Genomic DNA, 21,384 nt, shown 5'->3' on the forward strand with positions numbered 1-21,384 from the left:
GGCACCGGTCTCATCAAACTGGACCAAAGTCACTGATTTATCCCCACAAACGCCCTGAAATTCACTCAACTTGCCATCCTTGCCAAGGTTCAACCTGAGATCAGAGATGAAATGCTTTCTGTTCTGTCCCCAATCCTCCCAGCCACTCAGTCTTTCTGGTAAATGAAGTGTAACCCCTTCGGCTCAGCTCTCCCTGGGCTGGTACAACGGGAGTGAACTGGACAGGACAGATGGTGCTGCTGCACAGTACACCCTAACCTTGGCTGGGGATTTCTTCCTGCACACAAATGATTGCGTCCTATTGTTCTGTAAGGTCTAGTAACTGGCTACATCCAGTCTGGGTACCTGCGGAGAAGCCGTTGTGCTGCGATTAGGGGAGTGAGACATCGGCAGCTCAGGGTAATCAACAGCATTCTTCACTAGTGGCCGCTTGAGCATGTCCACGTAAGTGACAGGGAAGATGCCTTGGCGGTTGGTGCCAGAGATTTTCCCTTCATACCAGTTCTCATCAACTCGCCGAATCACCGTGATCCTTTCGCCCTGCAGGAGAGAACCATCACACAGCACTGATGCTAACCCAGCATGTAAACCTGCAGCACAGGAGATGAGAGCCCTCACCCCAGCTGAATTCAAGCCCTCTTTGGCATGTAGCCCCACCCTCCTTGACATGGCAGCATGTTTCTGAGTTCAGCTGACTGGGGAGGTTCACCTATCCTGAAGCTAGCTCAGGCTGTCTGCAGACTCAGGCAGGCAGCAGTCACTCTTGGGTCACATTTCACAGAGTTTTTTTGCATCCAGGATGCAAGAAACATTTTTTTTAATATGAAAGCTGAGGTTCTAATCTCATTGTCTGACTCCCAGAGTAGAGCCCCTGAGCCTTGCCCCCAATCCTCTTCCCTTCTGTTCTGCTGACAAAACAAACAAGAAAGACTTTTAAATCCTGATTATAAACTGCAAGCTCCAACGTTGAATAAAATGATAAAGACAACAGGGAACATGGAATTTTAATATCAACACACGTGCAATCATCTGCCACCTTTGAAATGGAGAAATTTTGCTGTTTAAGGTACTTTAATAAATGCATTTAGTTCTGCTCTGAAAAGTGACTCTGAAAATGGCACCTTCTTACTCTTTGTCTGCATTCATTGCCTTACATGGGCACTACAGTAACACAGCTACGTGTTCACTTCTATTCACTCTTGTGAGCTGGTTTGGCTCAGCAATGCTATGGGAGAACAAGCTAGTCAGTAATTCATCAACGGAAAGTTAATGCTCCCAGTGCAGAGTCACATTCTGCACCTGATTTTACACTCATGCAACCCCAGTGATGATAATGGGGTTAAACAGGTGTCCCTCAAGGCCTAATTTAACATGCAGAACCACAACACCAGCGCTGCACCCATGCTAGTGCCTCTGGAGTGGGAATACAGCACGCGCGTACTTTCTTGGATATAGACAATCTCCCTGCAAAACACTCATCACAATAAACTATGGTGATGGGTGCTGAATAAAACCCCCAAGGATTAGATTAAGCTAATTAGATTATTCTAATATGCACAAAATGGTTGCCAATTTTAGTGGATCATCTGCTTTGAAATGATGCACCATCTGGTTTGTTTTGAAAAATGCTTTCACCCGTCACCCCAATGAGGGTCCTACCTTTCTGAATGACATTTCCACTCGAGTATCCCCGCTAAAGTTAAATTTAGCAACAGCATCTCCATACTCCAATACTTGCATTGGGGCAAGCTTCTGGGGCTGGGCTTTTTCAGCGGGCGGAAGTAGCTGAAAGAAAGAAATGAAGTCCAATGACCCATCAGGAGCCCACAAGCAGGTTGCTCTGAGGAGGAGCGGTGGCTCTGGAATGAGAGCATTTCAAAAGGAAATAGGTACCTCTATGTAGGAGCATGGGAAGATGCCGACTCTGCCATGGTGTTCTCCTTCATACCAGTTCTGGTCAATCTGCTTGTAAATGTAAACAATGTCTCCTTTTTGCAGAGGAAGTTCCCTGTTAACAACACATTGGTTACAGCTGAACTGCATACTGTCCACAAACAAAGCACAATGAATTTCACTGCAGGAGAGAGAGGCTGTGTATATTCACCCTGGACATCCGAAGAGCCATCCTATATACCTGCTGGGTATCTCACACTTTCCAGGGGGGTCCCTATCAACCCATCTGCTGCAAGGTGGGTTTGGGAAGAAGCATATAAATCACACTCAACCCTCTCATCTAGATGCTACCCTGTTGTACTTACTATGAGATACCAAGGTTTGCTCACTGTCTGGATGCATTGTGGGTGTGGCTTTCCACAAAGGAGGTGTGGCCAGACCTTATTGAGCATTCTCCCCTTCACAAGCAGGGGAAAGGAAAGTCAAGGAAATGTTAAAGTACTAGACACTGGCTGCCCACTGGCAGTGCCCACTTTCCTGCTTTGGGTCAGTCATTTCGCCTGCACACTTGTTTACTTCACAAGGAGATAAGTGGGCCAGAACTGTTTTGAGAGAGTTTAAGAGGAAGCCAATTTGCTGATAATGGAAGCACCATATATATGACACTCCAGGACATTCATGGCCAGCCAGCCTTTGCAAGCTTTACGGACTTTGTTTGGACCAGCAGTGGGATTTGAACTTGGAAACTTCAGCAGGAAAAGCAGGAACCTTTTCCGCTTGAACAAAAGGACCAACTCCCATCACGAGCAGCTGTATCATACTCTCAAACCTCTCCTATGGGTTAGCCAACAGTGAATGACAAAAACCCACCCTGTCCTCTCCTAACATGGATGACACAAGCGCCTCTCTCTCTTGGCCACATCAACATCAAATGTACACAGTGAGCAGGTGAAAAACACTGTTCTCTCAGGCTGGGATCTGAGCAATCAACTAGGTTCTTCCTGCCTCTTAAAACACCACCAGTAATAAACATACTGCAGGCAGGACACAACTGGCAACTCGGCTTATGATGGATGAAGTGGAGTTGAATCCAGCTCACCCTCCAGCAGGGGCTAGCAGGAACAAATACTTGTTTGTTTCAGTGAAGCAACTGGATTTGCCTCAAAGACATATGGGGAGCAGATGCACAGAGTATACAAAGCTACTCTACTGTCTTGAAGGACTTGCTTTGAATTATTGGATCGAGACACGCTCCAGAAACATTAATCAGTCTTATTAGACATCCTAAATGTTGCATGATATGCAGAAAAAGCAGATAGAGAGAGATAGAAACAGCGAAATCAAGATATACTCACTTTAGTGTCTGTGCTTTGAAATCAAACTTGGCTCTAGCAAGTCTCATCTAAAGATTGAAAACAACAAATTAAAAACAACAATTATGTTTTCAACCCATTACTGAAAAGGCTATGGAAATGCTTCCCAGCCCTTTCAAAGACTAGCACAAATCTGGGGGTGAAACTAGCAGATCTTAGTTCAGATATTCTGCTGCATGCTTCTTGCCCCAGAGTCCAGATCCGCTCTATGGATCTGAGAGAACTTATCCCTCAATAGGCCAAGTGCCACCTTCTGGTATAAATGTAACCAATGGCAAGGAAAGCCCTACAGTGGGGAGTTTAACAGAAGTAAATGTTTAAACATGTGACCATGTCAAACCTTGTTGAACCTGACAACTGCCCCAGTAACTACAATGAGTCTGTGGATTAAGGATCAAATTCCCCTTGGATACAGGAAAAATTTGCTGGCCAGCAGAAAGCAATAGGGTGATACTCACATGGCACTCACAAGCTACTGAAAATCTATTGTCCACCTGTACCGTGGCCCATGTGCTACTATGGTCACTGTTTCATTTGGTAGGAAAGAGACAAAGGCCAGGAGGAACTGAAGAAAAATAAGCATGTGTCTAAAACTGTCTCAAGTTAGTTAAAAAGGTAAATAGGATGTGTTAAGAGCACATCTATCGAAAGCTTTTAGGGGGTGATTTTGTTGGCTGATTAAAATGGTCCTAAAATATTTTGACAATTTTTAAGCCACTATGGCAATAAAATAATAATATAAAAATAATTAGCAATTTTAGAAATATAATAATTATAGTTGTTGGTAATATAATAATCATAATAACTAATAATTGATTTAGTTGGGGATTGGTCCTGCTTTGAGCAGGGGGTTGGACTAGATGACCTCCTGAGGTCCCTTCCAACCCTGGTATTCTATGATTCTATGAATATCTTACACTCACATGGCACCTTTCATTCTGAAAGATCACAAAGCACTTTAAAAACAATGGGTTCATTTCTGGCCTCAGGTACACTTATGCAACTGAGAGCAAAAGTCAGTCCTGCACACAGGAACCACCTCACTCATCACTGAAATGCAGCCACCTCTGGAGTGAAATACAGCAGCTGTTTAAGAGCACACAGCAATGATACACTACGTTTTAAGGCGGGAAGTGGCACGTGGCCACCTAAACACCCCAACTTTTGTGAAAAGTGCCATGGGAGGACTTGAAAAGCATCTCCTCCTTTGTCTCTTTTAGAAGGACTAAATCATGTAATGTTTAGGAAACATGCTGGGACTTCTTCCAACTCTTTCCTAGAGCAGTATTGAGCATCTTTCAAAAGAAGGAGAACAGCATAATCTATTTCTAACAAAAATACAGGACAGTCACATGACCAGGATCAACAAGACATGAAGTTTCTAAGCATAAGGCACAGACAAGAAAACAATGTAGCAGTCTGATGCAAGGGATGTAAAATGCCTTTGATTCACTAAAAGTAGCTGATATTTAAACGCATGCATCACAGGTGTGCACCAGCAATTCTCAGCAGGCATGCTTTAACATATACAGCTTGGTATAGAGATATCAATTAATTTACCAGGCACAAGAGCCAAAGCAATTCTAAATGAAGCCAGAATGGGAAAAAAAAACAACATTCTCTGGAGAGCTAATGTCGGCCTAAAGCGCAACATTGTGAGAGGCGAATATTGCATTGGGTCAAGCAGCAGACTGAGGTAACTATAACAGACCTCTGACCCAGATTTCCTCTTTGCTGTATCGTCTACATTTAGGAGGTCCCCAAACCGCTCATTAGTGATAAACTGATGGTGCGTTGGAATAACCCCTGTGTGCCTTCTAGCTGCAATATCAGCTTCTTCTTGCTCACGTTTAAGTCGTCTCTGGTCCTCTAAAAGTTTCTGCCATAAAATTGCATAAAATGGGCAGTAAATCATCTAGTTTAGGGCATTTGAAAACTGCCAGCAAATGTGACTTTAATAAAGAACTTCAGAGGTGCTGGCAAATAGCAGCAGCTTTAGAGAAATATACATGATCAAGTCTATCAACTACACAATGGTTCCCAGTTGATTAGCTTGGCATACAAAATATATTCCATTACAGTGTTTTTAAAAGCAGATTATTGGTAGTTCTTAATGGGATCATTTACAATGAAACAACTCAGCATACCAAGGACCCAATCCAAAACCAATGCAAGGGAAGTCTTTCCACTGACTTTAGAGAGCTTTAGATCAGGCCCAGATGGTCATTTAGGCACCTAACTCCTATTGACTATCAATGGAAGTTGAGTGGCTAAATGCCCTTTGTGACTTTGCAAATCTCTCCCTAGTTGCTTATGGCTCACATAACAAACATCATCTAGTAAAACAAGTAATTCTCTCTAACAAAGTATTTCCGACTTCCCCATCCTTTGGTAGATTAGTGGAAATGAGGGTCCATGATCCTGCATTCCATGGGTGTGAGTGTCCATCCACCTGGATCTGACTTCAGGAGTGGGGTCTAAGCTTTGTGCTAACTCACCCAAGGGCCTTAAGTGCCAATGAATTCAGATCGTTGCTATTCATATATTTTACAATGCGAGGAGATAGCAAAAGATGTGTTTGCACAGAAATTAAAAGGAAGGTTTAAAAATATTTCAAAGCAAGATGTTAAAATTATTCAAACTCAGAATGATAACATGATTCTTCAATGAAAAAATATCCCCCAGTTTAAGTCACTGGCTTTTCAGAGAAGCAGACAGGTGGCTAATTAAAATTAGTAACCTCCCAGAGTGCCAACAGTTTGTATCTTTCTTCAATATCGAATTTAGCCAGTGTTTGGAAAGATTGGGTGGTTCCCTTATGATGTTAGCTTGTATATATACTGGCCAACAATTTCAAAAGGGGCTGGTGAATTTTGGGTGCCAGAGACACAGTAAAGAGATGTTTTCAGAGATGGAATATTCAGCACTTTCTGAAAATGAGACCCATTTAAAATGTCTCAAATTTGGCACCCAAAATTGGGTATATCCAAAATCACTAGTTGCTTTTGAAAATCTTGTCTTTATTAATTAATGCTTGGCTGAAGAGACTTCGCTGACACCATGTTAGCTTATAGAAAGACCACTTTACCCTCCTGTAAAGCACACCTGCTGAATTATAACAACACAGTACATATACTTACTTACTATATCGCCCTTCATTATTACGAACCTTTGGCCATAACGAACCTGGTCCCTGGATCCCAACTACAGTCCCAGAGCCCCAAAACCACTGTGCGGGGCTCACAGCCAACTACCGGGAGCCCCACTCCTGCGGGGGCTGACTGTCTGGAGCCCTGACACCCACAGCTGAAGTCACAGATGTTACCTAAACTCACCCTCCCTGACTCCTAGCCTCAGGTATCATTATTAATAATACATTAATGTAGCAAACACTTTTATCTAAGGCCACTTCATTAACTTACTCCAGCAGTGTATCATTCATTTTGATTGTCCTTTCGCTCTAATGAATCCCTGGCTATCATGAACAAAAGGCTTGAATTCCAACAGGTTCATTAGAGCGAGGGTGTACTGTACTTCTCTAACAGATCTCAAAACACTTTGCAAACATTAATGACCCCTCAAGTCATCCTTGCATGGTTGGTAAGTATTATTATCCCCATTTACATACTGGGTAAGTTGAGGCACAGAGAGGTCAAGAAGTGACTTGCCCAGGGTTGTACAGCAAATCAGTGGCAGATGCAGTAATAGAAATCTGGAATCCCTTGTTCTAACTACTACATAACACCTCCTCCATAAGCAGGTACAGAGATGCAGAGGCTATGTAAGGCCAAATGGTATACTTCCTATATATTTAGCTGTTAGAAATGTTTCTAAACCACAAGGAAGGGCTTTACCTCTTTATCATCATGACGTCTACGAGTAATTTCTTCTGGAGTTTCCATGTAATCGACTGGTGCAAAATGCCTTGGTGATTCTGAATCTACTTCAAAACAACACAAGGCAGTTAAAAAACAAATGGACTTATCTTGTGTCACCAGAAAGGAAAAAAAATATTTTGACAGCATTACAATTTGCTTCCATTACAGCTGAAAGGATTTTCAATTGTTGTTTATCAATATCTGACTGTGAATTGGTCATGTTTTGGAATTTTTTTTTCCCTTTTGGGCTGTACTTGCGAACACAGATTGAAACAAAGGATAATACAAAGGTGGGAAAGCGAGTAAAAACATAAAAAGACTTTGTGAAGAAAAGATTTGCTGCCATTAAAATATGATTTAGCATATTACTGTCACCACCCATGCAAACACATACAAACATGATTGCACACTCAGAAACAGAGAGACACAATTAGACCTGGAGGAACTGCTCCTTAGAAAACAAAATTAACTGGGTTGATGTGTTTTATTCACACATGTGCAAGTGATACGGGATTAAGAATAAAAGAAAAGGAGTACTTGTGGCACCTTAGAGACTAACAAATTTATTAGAGCATAAGCTTTCGTGAGCTACAGCTCACTTCATCGGATGCATTTGGTGGAAAAAACAGAGGAGAGATTTATATACACACACACAGAGAACATGAAACAATGGGTTTATCATACACACTGTAAGGAGAGTGATCACTTAAGATAAGCCATCACCAACAGCAGGGGGGGGAAAGGAGGAAAACCTTTCATGGTGACAAGAAGGTAGGCTAATTCCAGCAGTTAACAAGAATATCAGAGGAACAGTGGGGGGTGGGGTGGGAGGGAGAAATACCATGGTGAACGAGCCTCTGATAGTGTGGCTGATGTGATTAGGCCCTATGATGGTATCCCCCGAATCATCAAGGATCTACAACCTATCCTGAAGGACGAGCCATCGCTCTCTCAGATCTTGGGAGACAGACCAGTCCTTGCTTACAGACAGCCCCCCAATCTGAAGCAAATACTCACCAGCAACCACACACCACACAACAGAACCACTAACCCAGGAACCTATCCTTGCAACAAAGCCCGTTGCCAACTCTGTCCACATATCTATTCGGGGGATACCATCATAGGGCCTAATCACATCAGCCACACTATCAGAGGCTCGTTCACCTGCGCATCTACCAATGTGATATATGCCATCATGTGCCAGCAATGCCCCTCTGCCATGTACATTGGCCAAACTGGACAGTCTCTACGTAAAAGAATGAATGGACACAAATCAGACGTCAAGAATTATAACATTCAAAAACCAGTTGGAGAACACTTCAATCTCTCTGGTCACTCGATCACAGACCTAAGAGTGGCTATACTTCAACAAAAAAGCTTCAAAACAGACTCCAAAGAGAGACTGCTGAATTGGAATTAATTTGCAAACTGGATACAATTAACTTAGGCTTGAATAGAGACTGGGAATGGATGAGTCATTACACAAAGTAAAACTATTTCCCCATGGTATTTCTCCCTCCCACCCCACCCCCCACTGTTCCTCTGATATTCTTGTTAACTGCTGGAATTAGCCTACCTGCTTGTCACCATGAAAGGTTTTCCTCCTTTCCCCCCCCTGCTGTTGGTGATGGCTTATCTTAAGTGATCACTCTCCTTACAGTGTGTATGATAAACCCATTGTTTCATGTTCTCTGTGTGTGTGTGTATATAAATCTCTCCTCTGTTTTTTCCACCAAATGCATCCGATGAAGTGAGCTGTAGCTCACGAAAGCTTATGCTCTAATAAATTTGTTAGTCTCTAAGGTGCCACAAGTACTCCTTTTCTTTTTGCGAATACAGACTAACACGGCTGCTACTCTGAAACCTGGGATTAAGAATATTGCAAGATTCTCACATCCTAAGAGTTGCCTTTAAGACAAACTGAGCCGGATGGCAATTAGAAAAAGGAGCAAAAATTGTTTTTCAGAAGTGCAGCTGTTAACGAGTTCTGAACAAAAATGCTAAGCAAGACACGCAAAGGACATCAGACACACGAGGGAAATGAGCACTGGGTGATGCACAGGCGGGTCAACAAAAAATACGGAGAAAAAAGCAAAGTGGGAAGACAGATAAAGTAACAGTGGTATAGTACACAAAAAGCCACCTCCAGGGTATGTCCTGAGTTCGCTTTGCGGGTTGTTGTTTCTATCCATGCTGTGATAGAAAGCACATGGAACAATATTCCCATTATTAAAGGAGTCTGGCGTATCAGCTCGGAGAATGGCACTTTCTGGACTGGATTCCATGCTGGGGAAACGGCTAAGCCTTTCCACAATGTCAAAGGAAGACAGGCGCTTGGGGGCCAGAGGTCTGTCTTCACAGCACAGTTTGTGCAGGGAGTGGTGACTCTTTTCTGCCTGGCATCCTCGTGGCTGAGCTGCATTATTCTGGTTCTCAGTGCTATATACCAGTGGGACTCCCAGGCAATCTGGGGTAGGAGTCTTTCTGGGGCTGTGCTGGAAGGGCTTTTTCAATCTGAAGGGAAGTGGGCTCATCAGATAAACATTTCTCGGGAGCGCATGCCTGTCCCCGTGGGCGTCCCCTTTGGAACTGGGATTCTTGGAGGCTTGCTGTTGCTCATGCCTACGAATGGTGGTGAACCTGGTGTAGGAAGCTGGGCAAGCTCCTTTGCATTTGTTTAATTTATATTTCTGGGGCCCGTTGGCATGGCTGAGGCTGCCACCACTGTCGTTGGATGCGTTGGACTGGAGATCAGTCTCGTCCGTGCAACCCGAGAGCGTGTCCATGGGGACAATGTCACTGAGATCTGACGCCAAGTCCTCCACGTTGCTGCAGGATCGAGAGGAGTTGTCGGCCATGCTGGCAGCATCCTTTTCTTCTTGGTTTGGCTTTGGCGACTCCAGGAGGGATTCTGCTGAATAGGCCGAGCTCAGGCAGCTCTTAGACTGGGGAGAGGTGGGCAATTTGTTTTGCCCACTGGAGAAGTCGAGAGCTGGCATGGACCGGGATCTCTGGATCAGCTGCTCAAAGGCGGTGATGCGGGATGAGACAGTGTCTTTGGGGATTTGCTCCAAATTCTCCCCACCGGGGCTCTGCTCACTCCTGTCCCTCAGCTCGTTCTCAAACTGGGATGCAATATCCCTCACACTGCAGGATGAGATGGCGCCCAGGTGGATCCTGGACCTGTTGATCTGATGCATATTTTTATACAGCATTGTAAACTCCATCCCACTCTTCCTGGGAAGGTAGCCCTTCCTAGAACTGGTGCTGTACTCCTGCAGGCTCAGAGTGCTGCTGGATTTGGTGACATACTCCTGCTTTGATTGCATTAGAAGGTTTTCTACCCTTTCCCCTACATTGACCAGGAAAGCTTTTTTGTTATCAAACAAGGCACTGGAGCTACGAAGGTTCTCACAGCTTTGCGCTTTCTCATGAGGCAGCAGGATACCCTTTGTGTCCTGCACAAGAGCAGCAGAAGCAGCTAGTTTGGGTTTGAATTTGGAAGGGAGGATTTCAGTAATGCAGGCTTTTGCAGCTGATAAGGGCTTCTTATGTTTACATGCATGACCTAACATACTGGTATGACTAGCGTTAAAAGTTCGGCTATAAACTGAAGAGGGTGCAATCATATGAGCATTCCCACCTTTACGATCCACTGGTAAGCATGCAGAATAAAATAAATACAACCTGTTAGCTTAAATGCTGGAAAGCTATTGAGACAGGAGAGATAACATGCTTCGATGTCACAAAATGCACTTTAAAAAACTGGTGTTCAAAAGAAAGAAAAGCAGAGAGACAATGCACAAGCCACGCTATAAAAGTGAGTGCAAAGATACAGCTAAATTCTGCAATGCTGCGGAGTTTCTAAAATCAGAAGGTCCAGATTCAGGCCCAGAGCACTTGTAGGGCCCAATCCTGCCAAGTGTTGAACATCCTCCACACCATGCAGAAGGCAGTCAGCATCTAGCAGAAGTGGGCCTTCGCAAGGATGCAGAGGGATTAATATTGCAAAAGCAGCCTCACTGTGAGCCAGTGATCAGACCAACCATGGTCCTGGCCATGCAACAGCTGCCAAATAAGTTATTCCTGCCAGGGTCAGGCAAGTCAGGGAGCGTCTGCACTAAAACAAGTGGACCAGGTCTGCTGGCCCTCAGCAGTTGTGCTTGCTGGGAACTGGCTGAGCATGCTCTCTGCACCGTTTGCACAGTTATGTTTGCTAAAAGAAGCTGGGAGGTGAAGACAGAGATTCCCAGATGCGATATGCTATTTTGTAGGAGGATTGGCTTGGAAAGCAAAAGAACCAGCTCCTCTGCCCCCAGCCATTTTTAGCTTACAACCAGCTCAGAGATGCATCAGGCTCCTCGGCTGTCCCAGTATGCTACAAACTCCAAGGCAGAGGCTCAACAGTGTCACCAGTCTCTGCTGAGCTGGCTGATCTCTTTGTATCTCATGGGCTCCAAGGCAATTGCCAGGTCAAGAGGCATCCCATGCGTCTTTGAGCGAGGAGAGCCCCAGAGTGCATGGCACTGAAATAATGCAGATGTGCTCAGGCCAGCAGACACTGCTTGACCTGATCAGACTGCACATCAGGAATAGCAGCAACAGAGTATGGCAGGAAGAGGACATGAGGGTACTGCGGGGAGGAAGAAAAAGGGGAAGGTGCTGTTGGCTGACAGGAGTTGGAAAGAGGGAGGCAGAAATAAGGGAAAGCAAAGGGAAGAGTCCTGACCCTATTGATAAGCTGGAGCTGGTGGAGGATAGGGTTAAGGGAAAGCGTGGCCAGGCTGGGTGGGGAGAGAAAAGAGGATGAAAGATAGAGAAGGAGAGAGGAATGACAGGTAGATCTCACTAGGTTTGGATAAGGACCCAACCCCGCTTGGTGGTTCACCCACCTCACCGTGTGTAATGCAGGGAAGGGGTCAGTGCTCTGCTAACCTACCTTTAGTGGAAGCAGAACTACAAGGACGCTTGAGACCGCTTAGCCCCTGCAGCGGGATATCACCACCTTCCAGCACACTTTTGTAAATTTGCCTTTCATTCTCCAAGCCAGCAGGGTCTGCTGGTGCTGGTTCCAGCTCTCTCCTTGCTGCCTGGTAGCTGGGTAAATATGCTGAGCTAGAAAATGGGTTAAAAAAGAAAAGAAAGAGAGACTGATTTCTCTCTCTTCCTGTGTGCTTAGAGAGCATCACGAACAGGTCAGAGGAGATCTCTCGTGAACCAGTGCTTAGCAGTGCCTATGATTCTTACACCTCTGCATGTCAATATTTCTGAGGTTAAGATTTGTAGCTGAAGACCATGTATGTATGGAAATCACACTTGAAATACTTAGCATTGCTATAGCATCCTCCATTCCATTGTCTCAAGGGGCTGTACAAGCTACACCTCTCTTCACACCTGAGAGACAGGGAAGTATTATCCCCGTGTTTTATAGATGGGGAAATGGAAGTACAGAGAGGGTAAGTGATTTGTCTAAGGGCAGGTCTACACTACAGATGGGATCGATGCTCTGAGATCGATCCACCGGCGGTCGATTTAGCAGGTCAAGTAAAGACCCACCAAATTGACTGCAGATTGCTGTCCAGTCGACCCCTGTACTCTACCCCCGACAAGAAGACTAAGGCAGACCCCGCAGTAACTCGACCTAAGGTATGTTGATTCCAGCTACATTATTCATGTAGCTGGAGTTGTGTTGCACAGGTCGACTTACCGCTTAAGTGTAGACATAGCCTAAGGCTACTCAGCAATTCAGTGGCCGAACTGGGAACAAAAAACACAGCTTCCAGCAACTAAGCTTCTGCTCTAACCACTATTCCTTGCTGCCTCCCATTCACAAATAGCATAGACAGTTTCAAATTTAAAAAGTATATTCCTGGGGTTAAATTCTGCCCCAGCCTGCATGGCAGATCTCAGTTCTTACATTCTTTTCTGTCCACATGCACAGAGCTCCCCTGTAGGGAGAGCAGAATACTGGAGTCCAGATCTGCCAGGCAGGTGCAAGAGCAGAATTCTGTCCCTGGCATTAGACTGTGAGATTTATTTTAAAAATAGACATGACTTCATTTGCTTAGGCCAACAGAAACTAAAGTGATTGATTAGAACTCCATGCAGGCCAAGGTTAAGGAATCTCCCCAAAGGCATGACTCGTAGAAGCAGTTTCCCACATAGTAGTATTCCTACAGCTCACTGTTCTCTCCCAGACACAAAAGGTCAACATTGCCACAGTATAAATGACTTTTCCAGAGGCAGAAGACATGCTAAACAGTCAAGCAGGGTGTGTGTTTCATAGGAGCAGATCTCATCTGGTATCAGTGCTTGATAGGGTTGCCAGGTGTCCGGTTTTCAACCAGAATGCCCAGTCGAAAAGGGACCTCGGTGGCTCCAGTCAGCACTGCTGACCGGGCCGTTACAAGTCCGGTTGGCAGGGCTGGCAGGCTCCCTACCTGGCTCAGTGCAGCTCCCTGGAAGCAGCAACATGTCCCTCGGGTCCTAGGCATAGGGACAGCAATAGGGCTCTGTATGCTGCCCCACCCAGAGCGCTGGCCGGGAACTGCAGCCAACAGGAGCTGCGGGGGCAGTGCCTGCGGGCGGAGGTAGTGCACAGGGCCACCTGGCTGCACCTCTGCCTAGGTGCTGAGGGATATGTTGCCACTTGCGGGGAGCCACCTGACATGAGTGCTGCCCAGAGCCCATACCCCGAAACCCCTCCCACTCTCCAACCCTTTGCCCCACCCCTAAACCCCCTCCCACACCCAAACTCCTTCCCAGAGCCTGCATCCCCCAACCCAACCTCCTGCCCCAGCCTCTCACCCCCTCCCACACCCAAGTTCCCTCCTGCAGCCGGCACCCTGAACCCCCTCTTGTGCGCCAACCCCCTGCTCTAGCTCAGAACCCCCTCCCACACTCCAAACCCCTCGGCCTCAGCCTGGAGCCTCCACTTGCACCCCAAACCCCTCATCCCCAGCCCCACCCCGGTACCCACACCCCCAACTGGAGCCCACACCCAACCCCTTGCCCCAGCCTGGATCCCCCTTCTGCACCCTGAACACCTCATTTCTGGCCCCATCCCTGAGCCCACACCCCTAGCCCAGAGCCCATACTCCCTCCTACACCCCAACCCTCTGCATCAGCCTGGAGCCCCCTCCCACACTCTGAACCCCTCTGCCCCAACCCCCAGCCTGAAGCCCCCTCTTGCACCCCAAACCCCTCATCCCCAGCCCCACCCCAGAGCCCGCACCCCCAGCCGGAGCCCACACCCCAACCCCATATCTCAGCCCAGTGAAAATGAGCAAGTGAGTGACGGTCTGGGAGAGCGAGTGACAGAGGGAGGGGGGATGGAGTGAGCAGGGGCGGAGCTTTGGAGAAGGGGTGGGGTAGGGGACCCGGCCTCAGGGAAGGGGTGGGGAAGAGGATGGTTTTGTGCAATTAGAAAGTTGGCAACTCTCATGCTTGAGCATCTTCAGCTAGACACTCCACAATGACAATAATAATAAGATGAAATCTTATTATAAGAAAGCTATACTGGGGACAAAGTATGTCCTGGTAAGTTTAAAAAAAATCAAATCATTTATTGATTTGAGGAAACCATCTGAAAGTTGGCTAAGACCCCATGATATGTGTGTGCTTGGTTACTTGGAAGGGACATGGCGCCCGATGGGCACAGCTTCTTTCAATGACTCAGAAAGCCATTAATGGAGTTGCAATTACAAGACATTTGGTCCTTTCATAGGATTTCAGTTCCTGGAAGGGGGAGGAGATCATGAGAAGACCAGATCTCCCATTAGTTAGGGCCCTGGGGTAATAACAGAGCTAGTGAAAAACAAAATACAAAGAAAGAAGGGAATTCTGTGGCTCCCAGGCAAAACTCCTATTGGCTTCAATGGGACCCACAGCCAGAACCACAGAATGGGTACCACAAACACAGCACTATGCAGCCTGAGTCAGGTTTACCTCAATGTCTGGTTGTCAGGTTCCTGAGGAGCCCACATGGGCAGCCCCAGTGATTACAGGCTGATATTTACTCCCTGAGGTTCGTGACCTGGGAGTGAGATATATTTTAGCCCAGTAATTAAAGACCAATGACCCAGACAATCCTCTCTTGGGGAAACACCTGTGGGAGAGGAAGTGTTCGGGAGACTCCCATTGGCCCATTGTTTACTTGTCCCCCAACATTGACCACCCTGTGAAACAGGCTGCAGGGCCTGCATCCAGTATCCATGGGAGGCCAGAGCCATCGGCATGGAGGCGCTATGACTCTGGATCTGACAGCCAGCGGCATCCCCATGCCATGACAGCTCTGCTCCACTGAAGCCACACTACAAAGGATTCCTCTGGTCACCCAGGGGAGAGGGGTGGCTCTGAAGAAAGGACAGTAAAGCCCCAGGCAGCATTACCTTTTCCATCTAAGCTCCACAGGGCTGGAAGGGGAACAACGTGCGACTCCTCCTGGGCTACCCATCCTGTCCTCCACCCTCTTTCCCCTCCCCCAGCACAGACTCCCAAGTGCTTTAGTGGGGGCAGGAAGAGAGGGGAGCCTGTGTTGCTAGAGGTAACACCCCTATGCTCTTCCACGGGGGCAGATCCATGTGCAGAGAATACCTTCCCCCTTGCATGGAAATCTCAAAAGAATGATCCCACCCCATGAGCTGAGAAACAAAAGATCAGGCAGCTCTCCGTTTCCTTAAAACATTTACTATGGGCGCAATGTTTGGAGGTAGTCATCTAAACAGGCACAGATGTGGTGGGAGTAAGTGACGTGCCATCACTGAAAATCTAGCCTTGTTGCTACATAATACAATGTAATTATATGTACACCTACATAACTTCACATATTAATGTGTATACAGACTTTTGACCATTGTACCCACAGTAAATGTTGTGAAGAGAATAGCTACATATGGGAAACTGATTAAACAGAATTCATTTAAAAAATTAGAATGAAACAAACACTTAATCTATATAACTGGTAATTATGAGATTATAACCACTCCACAGAGTTCTAGGGAGGCCAAATTCAGGAATTTTGGTTCACCACTGTCGCCAATAATGAGCATATCATTTATTTATGGAGAGCCAAACTGAACTCCTACAGCAGTCGATGGTGGAGTTTCCTTGGACTTTGGTGAAAATTGGGTAGGGCCCTGATGGAAGAATGAAGCATACGGATTTCAGATGATGAAAGTGATCCAGAAAGTAGCAGTCAAGGTAATCTAATGAAAGGGAAGACTTACAAGACTTGGAATTCTTTGAGGGCAGTCAGGAATTCAGAATCCTTACCAGCCATTGGCAAACGTAAGTGACACATATATTTTGCAACACACTCTGATGTCCTTTAATTTTATTACCCTGCCTTTGTGAAAATAAAAATTAAAAAAAATCATGAAATAATGGACTTGATAAGGCCAGGACACCTTCCAAATTATGATAATGGAAGGAAGTTCCTTTGCAAAGTGAACCCAGGCAAAAGGGAACTGTGCAAAACTAACTGTATAGAACTCCAAAACACATATCATAAAAAGTCAAGGAAGATGAATATTCATGAAATTTGCAGACATCAGAGGGGAAAACATGCTCTTCCCTACTCCCCATCCATCTGGATTGGATAACTGTGCCTAGATAGAATACTACACATCTGTTTCAGTTAAAGAGAATAACAGGTTAACAGGGAGGTGCTAGATCTCCAGTGGTGGTAAATTGGCACATCTGGCTCTGGAATTTCCCTCCATCTTTTACAGTACACTGGCTCCATCTGCAATACATTTGGACAGAGCACATCTCCTATTGAATCTTCCCCTAAAATAGCAGCATAAAATTGTAGTCTGAGAATTATTTAATTGCTTTCTTTGCCTAGAAAGTTGGAGGTAGGACCACTCATTGGAACATTTGCAATCAAAATGACTAGACATTTTATGGCACTGTGACCCTTGGACAGGACTTATGGTTTTAACTTATCTCACATGAGTGTTAGAGAGAATCTTAGCATGTCCCATATAGCATGATCAATTATTTGTAAACTAAATGTAATAGGAAGTTACAGTTTTGTTTGCTTTTTAAATAGAAGGCATGTAGAACAATGATCGTTTCTTGTTTGGGTACCACTAAACAATAATGATATAATAACTTCCAACTTAATTCAAAACTATATAGCTGACCTTCTACCCTCAACTAATGCACAAATATCATGCTAATATTATCTGCATGTGTCACCAGAAAGAACCACTTCCAACATCTTAACAGAAAAATCCCATAATTGTGAAACAAAACAAACAAGTGGTTCTAAAACTTACTAGGATGAGTGGTCTGAGGACGTTTCCAGAGGAGTGTTGCTTGCTGTACTCTGCAAAAGTCCAAACAAAGAAGTCATTGATACACAAAGAGATGCAGAGAAAGGAAAAAGACTTGCTTAAGTCATTTTTCAGCTATATTGGTCTTCCGGAGACATTGAGATTTCAGTTTAAATGCAGTCTAATACATCAATGTCTCTGCAGAAGACCAACAATTTTCTTGGGGTCCTTCGGGGCAGCAACAGGTTTTAAGCATAGCTGATGCCTTTTCATGGTGCCTACTCTATTGTCTGCGAATGAGTGATTGTGAATAAAGCCAAAAGCTAGAAGAGAGAACCAGCCGGGCCAGGACCAGGAGACACATGCTTATAATTATTTCCCAAGGCTTTCCCCCTACACCCTCCGCCCTCATTTTCTTTAAAGGTACATCACATTTCTGCAGAATAATACATCCCTCAGCGTTCAAATCAGTATCATCCTGCTAACAAGAAAAGAAATGGCTAAGCTCAGGTTCCTTCCTTAAGGAGCAATGCCAGCTGCACAGGTTCAGTAGCAAAAGCCAGCTGCCATCAGCTCACTTTTAATCCAGCTAATGCTTCCTAGGCAATTTTGGAAGAAATACTATGTTTACCTTTTAGTCTGTCTCTCCCCCTGTCCCCATATATAGATTCATAAACTGGAAGAAATGCAGACGATATACAAAAGCTAATGAGGCTTTTGAAAGAGCAGCTTTCAAGTCCCAATCAAAATGACTGCAGCTTTAAAATAAATAATAATAATAATAATTGGAGCATTACCAAATCAATCTTTCTAGTCTAGGATTAGTTCTCATCAGAACAGCGGCAATGGCTACCCTGCCCAAGAAGGCCGCATCAATTGCAGCTTAAGGACAGTTGCATAAAATCTCTTGCAAAAAATCCAGATCTTGGGGTGGGCACAGCGTCCTGACATAAGATGGGGTACGTGTGAAAAAATGTGGGAAGGCAGATCGCTTGAAAGGCACAAGATGGTAATGTGACGTCAACCAGGAATTTAAAGCCGATTGCCGCTGCCTATTCATGTGAAAAATAGTGAGGGGTTTTTGTAGAGACATCAAACTCCACACAAACCCTAGAAAAGCTGGAGGGGGAGGGGAAAACACTAGCTGAAATGGATTTCAAGCCAGATTCTCAGCATCATGTTTTATCATTTCTGACAGCTACACAGCAAGCCATGCAATCAAAATGGTTGGGGCATTATGTACCCCAGCCTCATTTAATAACCATCCAGCAGTGAATAGAAGAGAGCAGAGAGTTGGGAAACAGGAACTGGCAGCATGAAAAGAAGCGGAAATACCTTCGGTGGCTTTTTATCTGGTGCTTTATAAAGCTTCTCCATTTGTTCTAAATCTGCCTCTAACTCAGTCTGGTAGAGGTAAATGTCTTTTTCTAGATCAGTCTGGTTAAAGAAGGAGAAGAAGAATGGGAAAAATAATGCTTAGGGTTAGGGGGAACAAAGGAATGTTAATTTTGAAATAAAAGAGCCTTTTTATAAAAAAATAAAGACAAAGATGGTACAGATAAGACACAGAAATTCATCAGTAATTAATCACTTTTCAATAATCACAGATGCAATGATTTTAGGCATTGAACATTTACATTCAGAGATGCACCAGGCCTTCTGGAATGTAACTGTAAAAACCGTAAGTATCATAAAACCCACCTGTACAAAAACCAAACAACAGATAATACTGTAACATTGATGCAATATGCTGTTAGTACAATTATCATTGCAGGCCAAGAAAGCAAAACAACCACTCAGCTTTATGGCAGATTATGTTTTAAGGACTGCTTATTGAAACGATTTACTGGCCAACTTAATTGTTAGGATAATGAGTTCATGCCAAATTAAAAAAATTAGAGTCACCCACCCACACACTCACAAAACCCAAACGATGTCAGAGAAAAAAACCACACACACACACACACACCATACTGCGGTATAACATATGTGAGACAGAATTACCTTTCTATCCTCCCTAGTAAGTATAGAGCAATCTCCAGGAGTATAATCCCATATCTTTTTTGGAGGCTGATGGAAAGCAGAGGAGGAAATGAGGAAATGAAGATAAGGAAAGACATCACAGAGAATATGGAAACTGGATTAGAACACAGGGGGATACATTAGGGATTTGCATCAACACTAAAAATAAAATTTAAAAAAAAAAGAGAGGAAAAAAAGGACAATCTGCTGTAGCACAAATACCGAAGATTATGGAAGGCCAAGGGCACATGCACAATTTAGGGAGAGGTGTTTTCAATACTGTCTGAAGCCATTTTTTAATTTTTATGAGATGTTTTCATGGATTTTGCACCACCCAGAGGGAAGGCACAGGCAGTTGTAAAGCATTCTAAACAAAAAATACCCCAAAACAACAAAACATGAAAAAAGGAAATCACAGTAAGAAAACAGTGTTTGCTTGCTCGTTCTTCTTTTCAGAAGGAAGGGGTAGAACAAGGGCCTTTCATAAATAAAAAGGAGATATATTTCCCCCCTCCATCCCTGCTCCCAACTGGTAAATACATACCATGCTAATAAATGGCTGAATTTCCAGTGTTGGCATTGTAGAGCAATGAGAATGCATAGGTGTTATTTTTCATTTCACCTTTTTGGAGGGGATGAGGGGTAATGAACTTTGTAAAAGAAAATTCAGCCTACATTTTATGGGTTTGGGGTTTTTGTTTGCTTGTTTTTAACTATGGTGGGATCAGTAATGTTGCAGACGCCTGTTCAGAATGAAATCCTTTTGTCATGATTTCCCTTGCTAATTGGATAATGCCATGCTACACACACTTCCCAACAGCACAGCTCCCATGTACGGGTGAAGCAGCTGCAACGACTGTCTATTCCCGGGGTGGCCAACATGTGGCTCTTCAGAAGTTAATATGCGGCTCTTTGTATAGGCACTGACTCCAGGGCTGGAGTTATAGGCGCCAACTTTCCAGTGTGCCAAGGGGTGCTCACTGCTCAACCCCTGGCTCTGCCACAGGCCCTGCTCCCACTCCACCCCTTCCTGCCCCCTCCCATGAGCCTGCTGTGCCCTCGCTCCTCCCCTTCCCCTCACCCCCAGCCTGCACACCACAAAACAGCTAATTGGGAGGTGCGGGCAGAGAGGGGGAGGCGCTGATCGGTGGGGCTGCCGGTGGGTGGGAGGCCCTGGGGGTGGAGGGCTGCTGATGTATTACTGTGGCTCTTTGGCAATGTACATTGGTAAATTCTGGCTCCTTCTCAGGCTCAGGTTGGCCACCCTTGGTCTATTCTCTCTCAATGAATCCAGAATAAACTTACTGATCATGTTACCAAACAGAAAAAAAATCACTTCTTGTTTCACAAACAGAGCACAGTCCTAGGTGTTTACACTGTTCATACAGCTGTGGTATATGAGCACCTGAGAGTCATTGATTGAGACTAGAGAGAGCTCACCAACGTCAGTTTTACTGGAGGTGGAACTGAGCAGCAATCTTGCTCTGAATTTTGGCTCCTGATCTGAATTTCTCCAAAGTTCTGGGATTGACTGGATCTAGGTTTCTGGACTGGGCATATTTCTACTTTTTACTGCCACCTTTTGGGCTGCAGACACTATAAGTGGCTATTACGAATCCCAAGAGGTCTGTGGCTGCCAGTCATCAGTGTTTAGGGCTACGGAAGACAGCCTTGCAGAGTCAATAGGGGTCTCCCTTTTCTCAGCTCCCGCTTCCCAGTATCAGAGCAAAGAGCTGAACTGCAACCGCCTTACAAGTGTCTGGGTGAAGGTGCTGGTGTGCATTTGACAAGCTGATGGAACTACTGACTGAATGTTATATTCTGTGGACAGATTCTGTGGAAAATCAGAATTAGAGAATAAGCATGTGGGGTGTGAGATGGAAGAGTCTCAGTGACATACCCAAAAGGAGTCCATGCTGCTAAAGTATCCTAAACTCT

At 45.0% G+C, this 21,384-nt stretch overlaps 1 protein-coding gene across 16 annotated transcripts in view; it reads right to left on the bottom strand.

Moving 5' to 3' along the window:
- Nucleotides 1–21,384, bottom strand: part of SORBS1 (sorbin and SH3 domain containing 1) — a 262,686-nt gene that overhangs the window by 26,841 nt on the left and 214,461 nt on the right. For 5 of the 16 annotated variants that reach the window (XM_043518429.1, XM_043518428.1, XM_043518427.1 and 2 more), the window contains 10 exons: nucleotides 19,429–19,494; nucleotides 18,760–18,861; nucleotides 17,428–17,477; nucleotides 12,084–12,259; nucleotides 7,121–7,206; nucleotides 4,978–5,145; nucleotides 3,249–3,295; nucleotides 1,894–2,008; nucleotides 1,660–1,785; nucleotides 346–540 (listed from right to left, as the gene is read on the bottom strand). In XM_043518429.1, the coding sequence (XP_043374364.1) occupies nucleotides 346–540; nucleotides 1,660–1,785; nucleotides 1,894–2,008; nucleotides 3,249–3,295; nucleotides 4,978–5,145; nucleotides 7,121–7,206; nucleotides 12,084–12,259; nucleotides 17,428–17,477; nucleotides 18,760–18,861; nucleotides 19,429–19,494 (1,131 nt within the window). Of the gene's footprint in view, nucleotides 1–345; nucleotides 541–1,659; nucleotides 1,786–1,893; nucleotides 2,009–3,248; nucleotides 3,296–4,977; nucleotides 5,146–7,120; nucleotides 7,207–9,287; nucleotides 10,800–12,083; nucleotides 12,260–17,427; nucleotides 17,478–18,759; nucleotides 18,862–19,428; nucleotides 19,495–21,384 lie in introns of all 16 variants that reach the window. The other 11 variants (XM_043518424.1, XM_043518420.1, XM_043518421.1 and 8 more) reach the window with 5 other exon arrangements.

Source organism: Dermochelys coriacea, chromosome 7 (genome assembly GCF_009764565.3).
Source record: "Dermochelys coriacea isolate rDerCor1 chromosome 7, rDerCor1.pri.v4, whole genome shotgun sequence".
Taxonomy (NCBI): Eukaryota; Metazoa; Chordata; order Testudines; family Dermochelyidae; genus Dermochelys; species Dermochelys coriacea.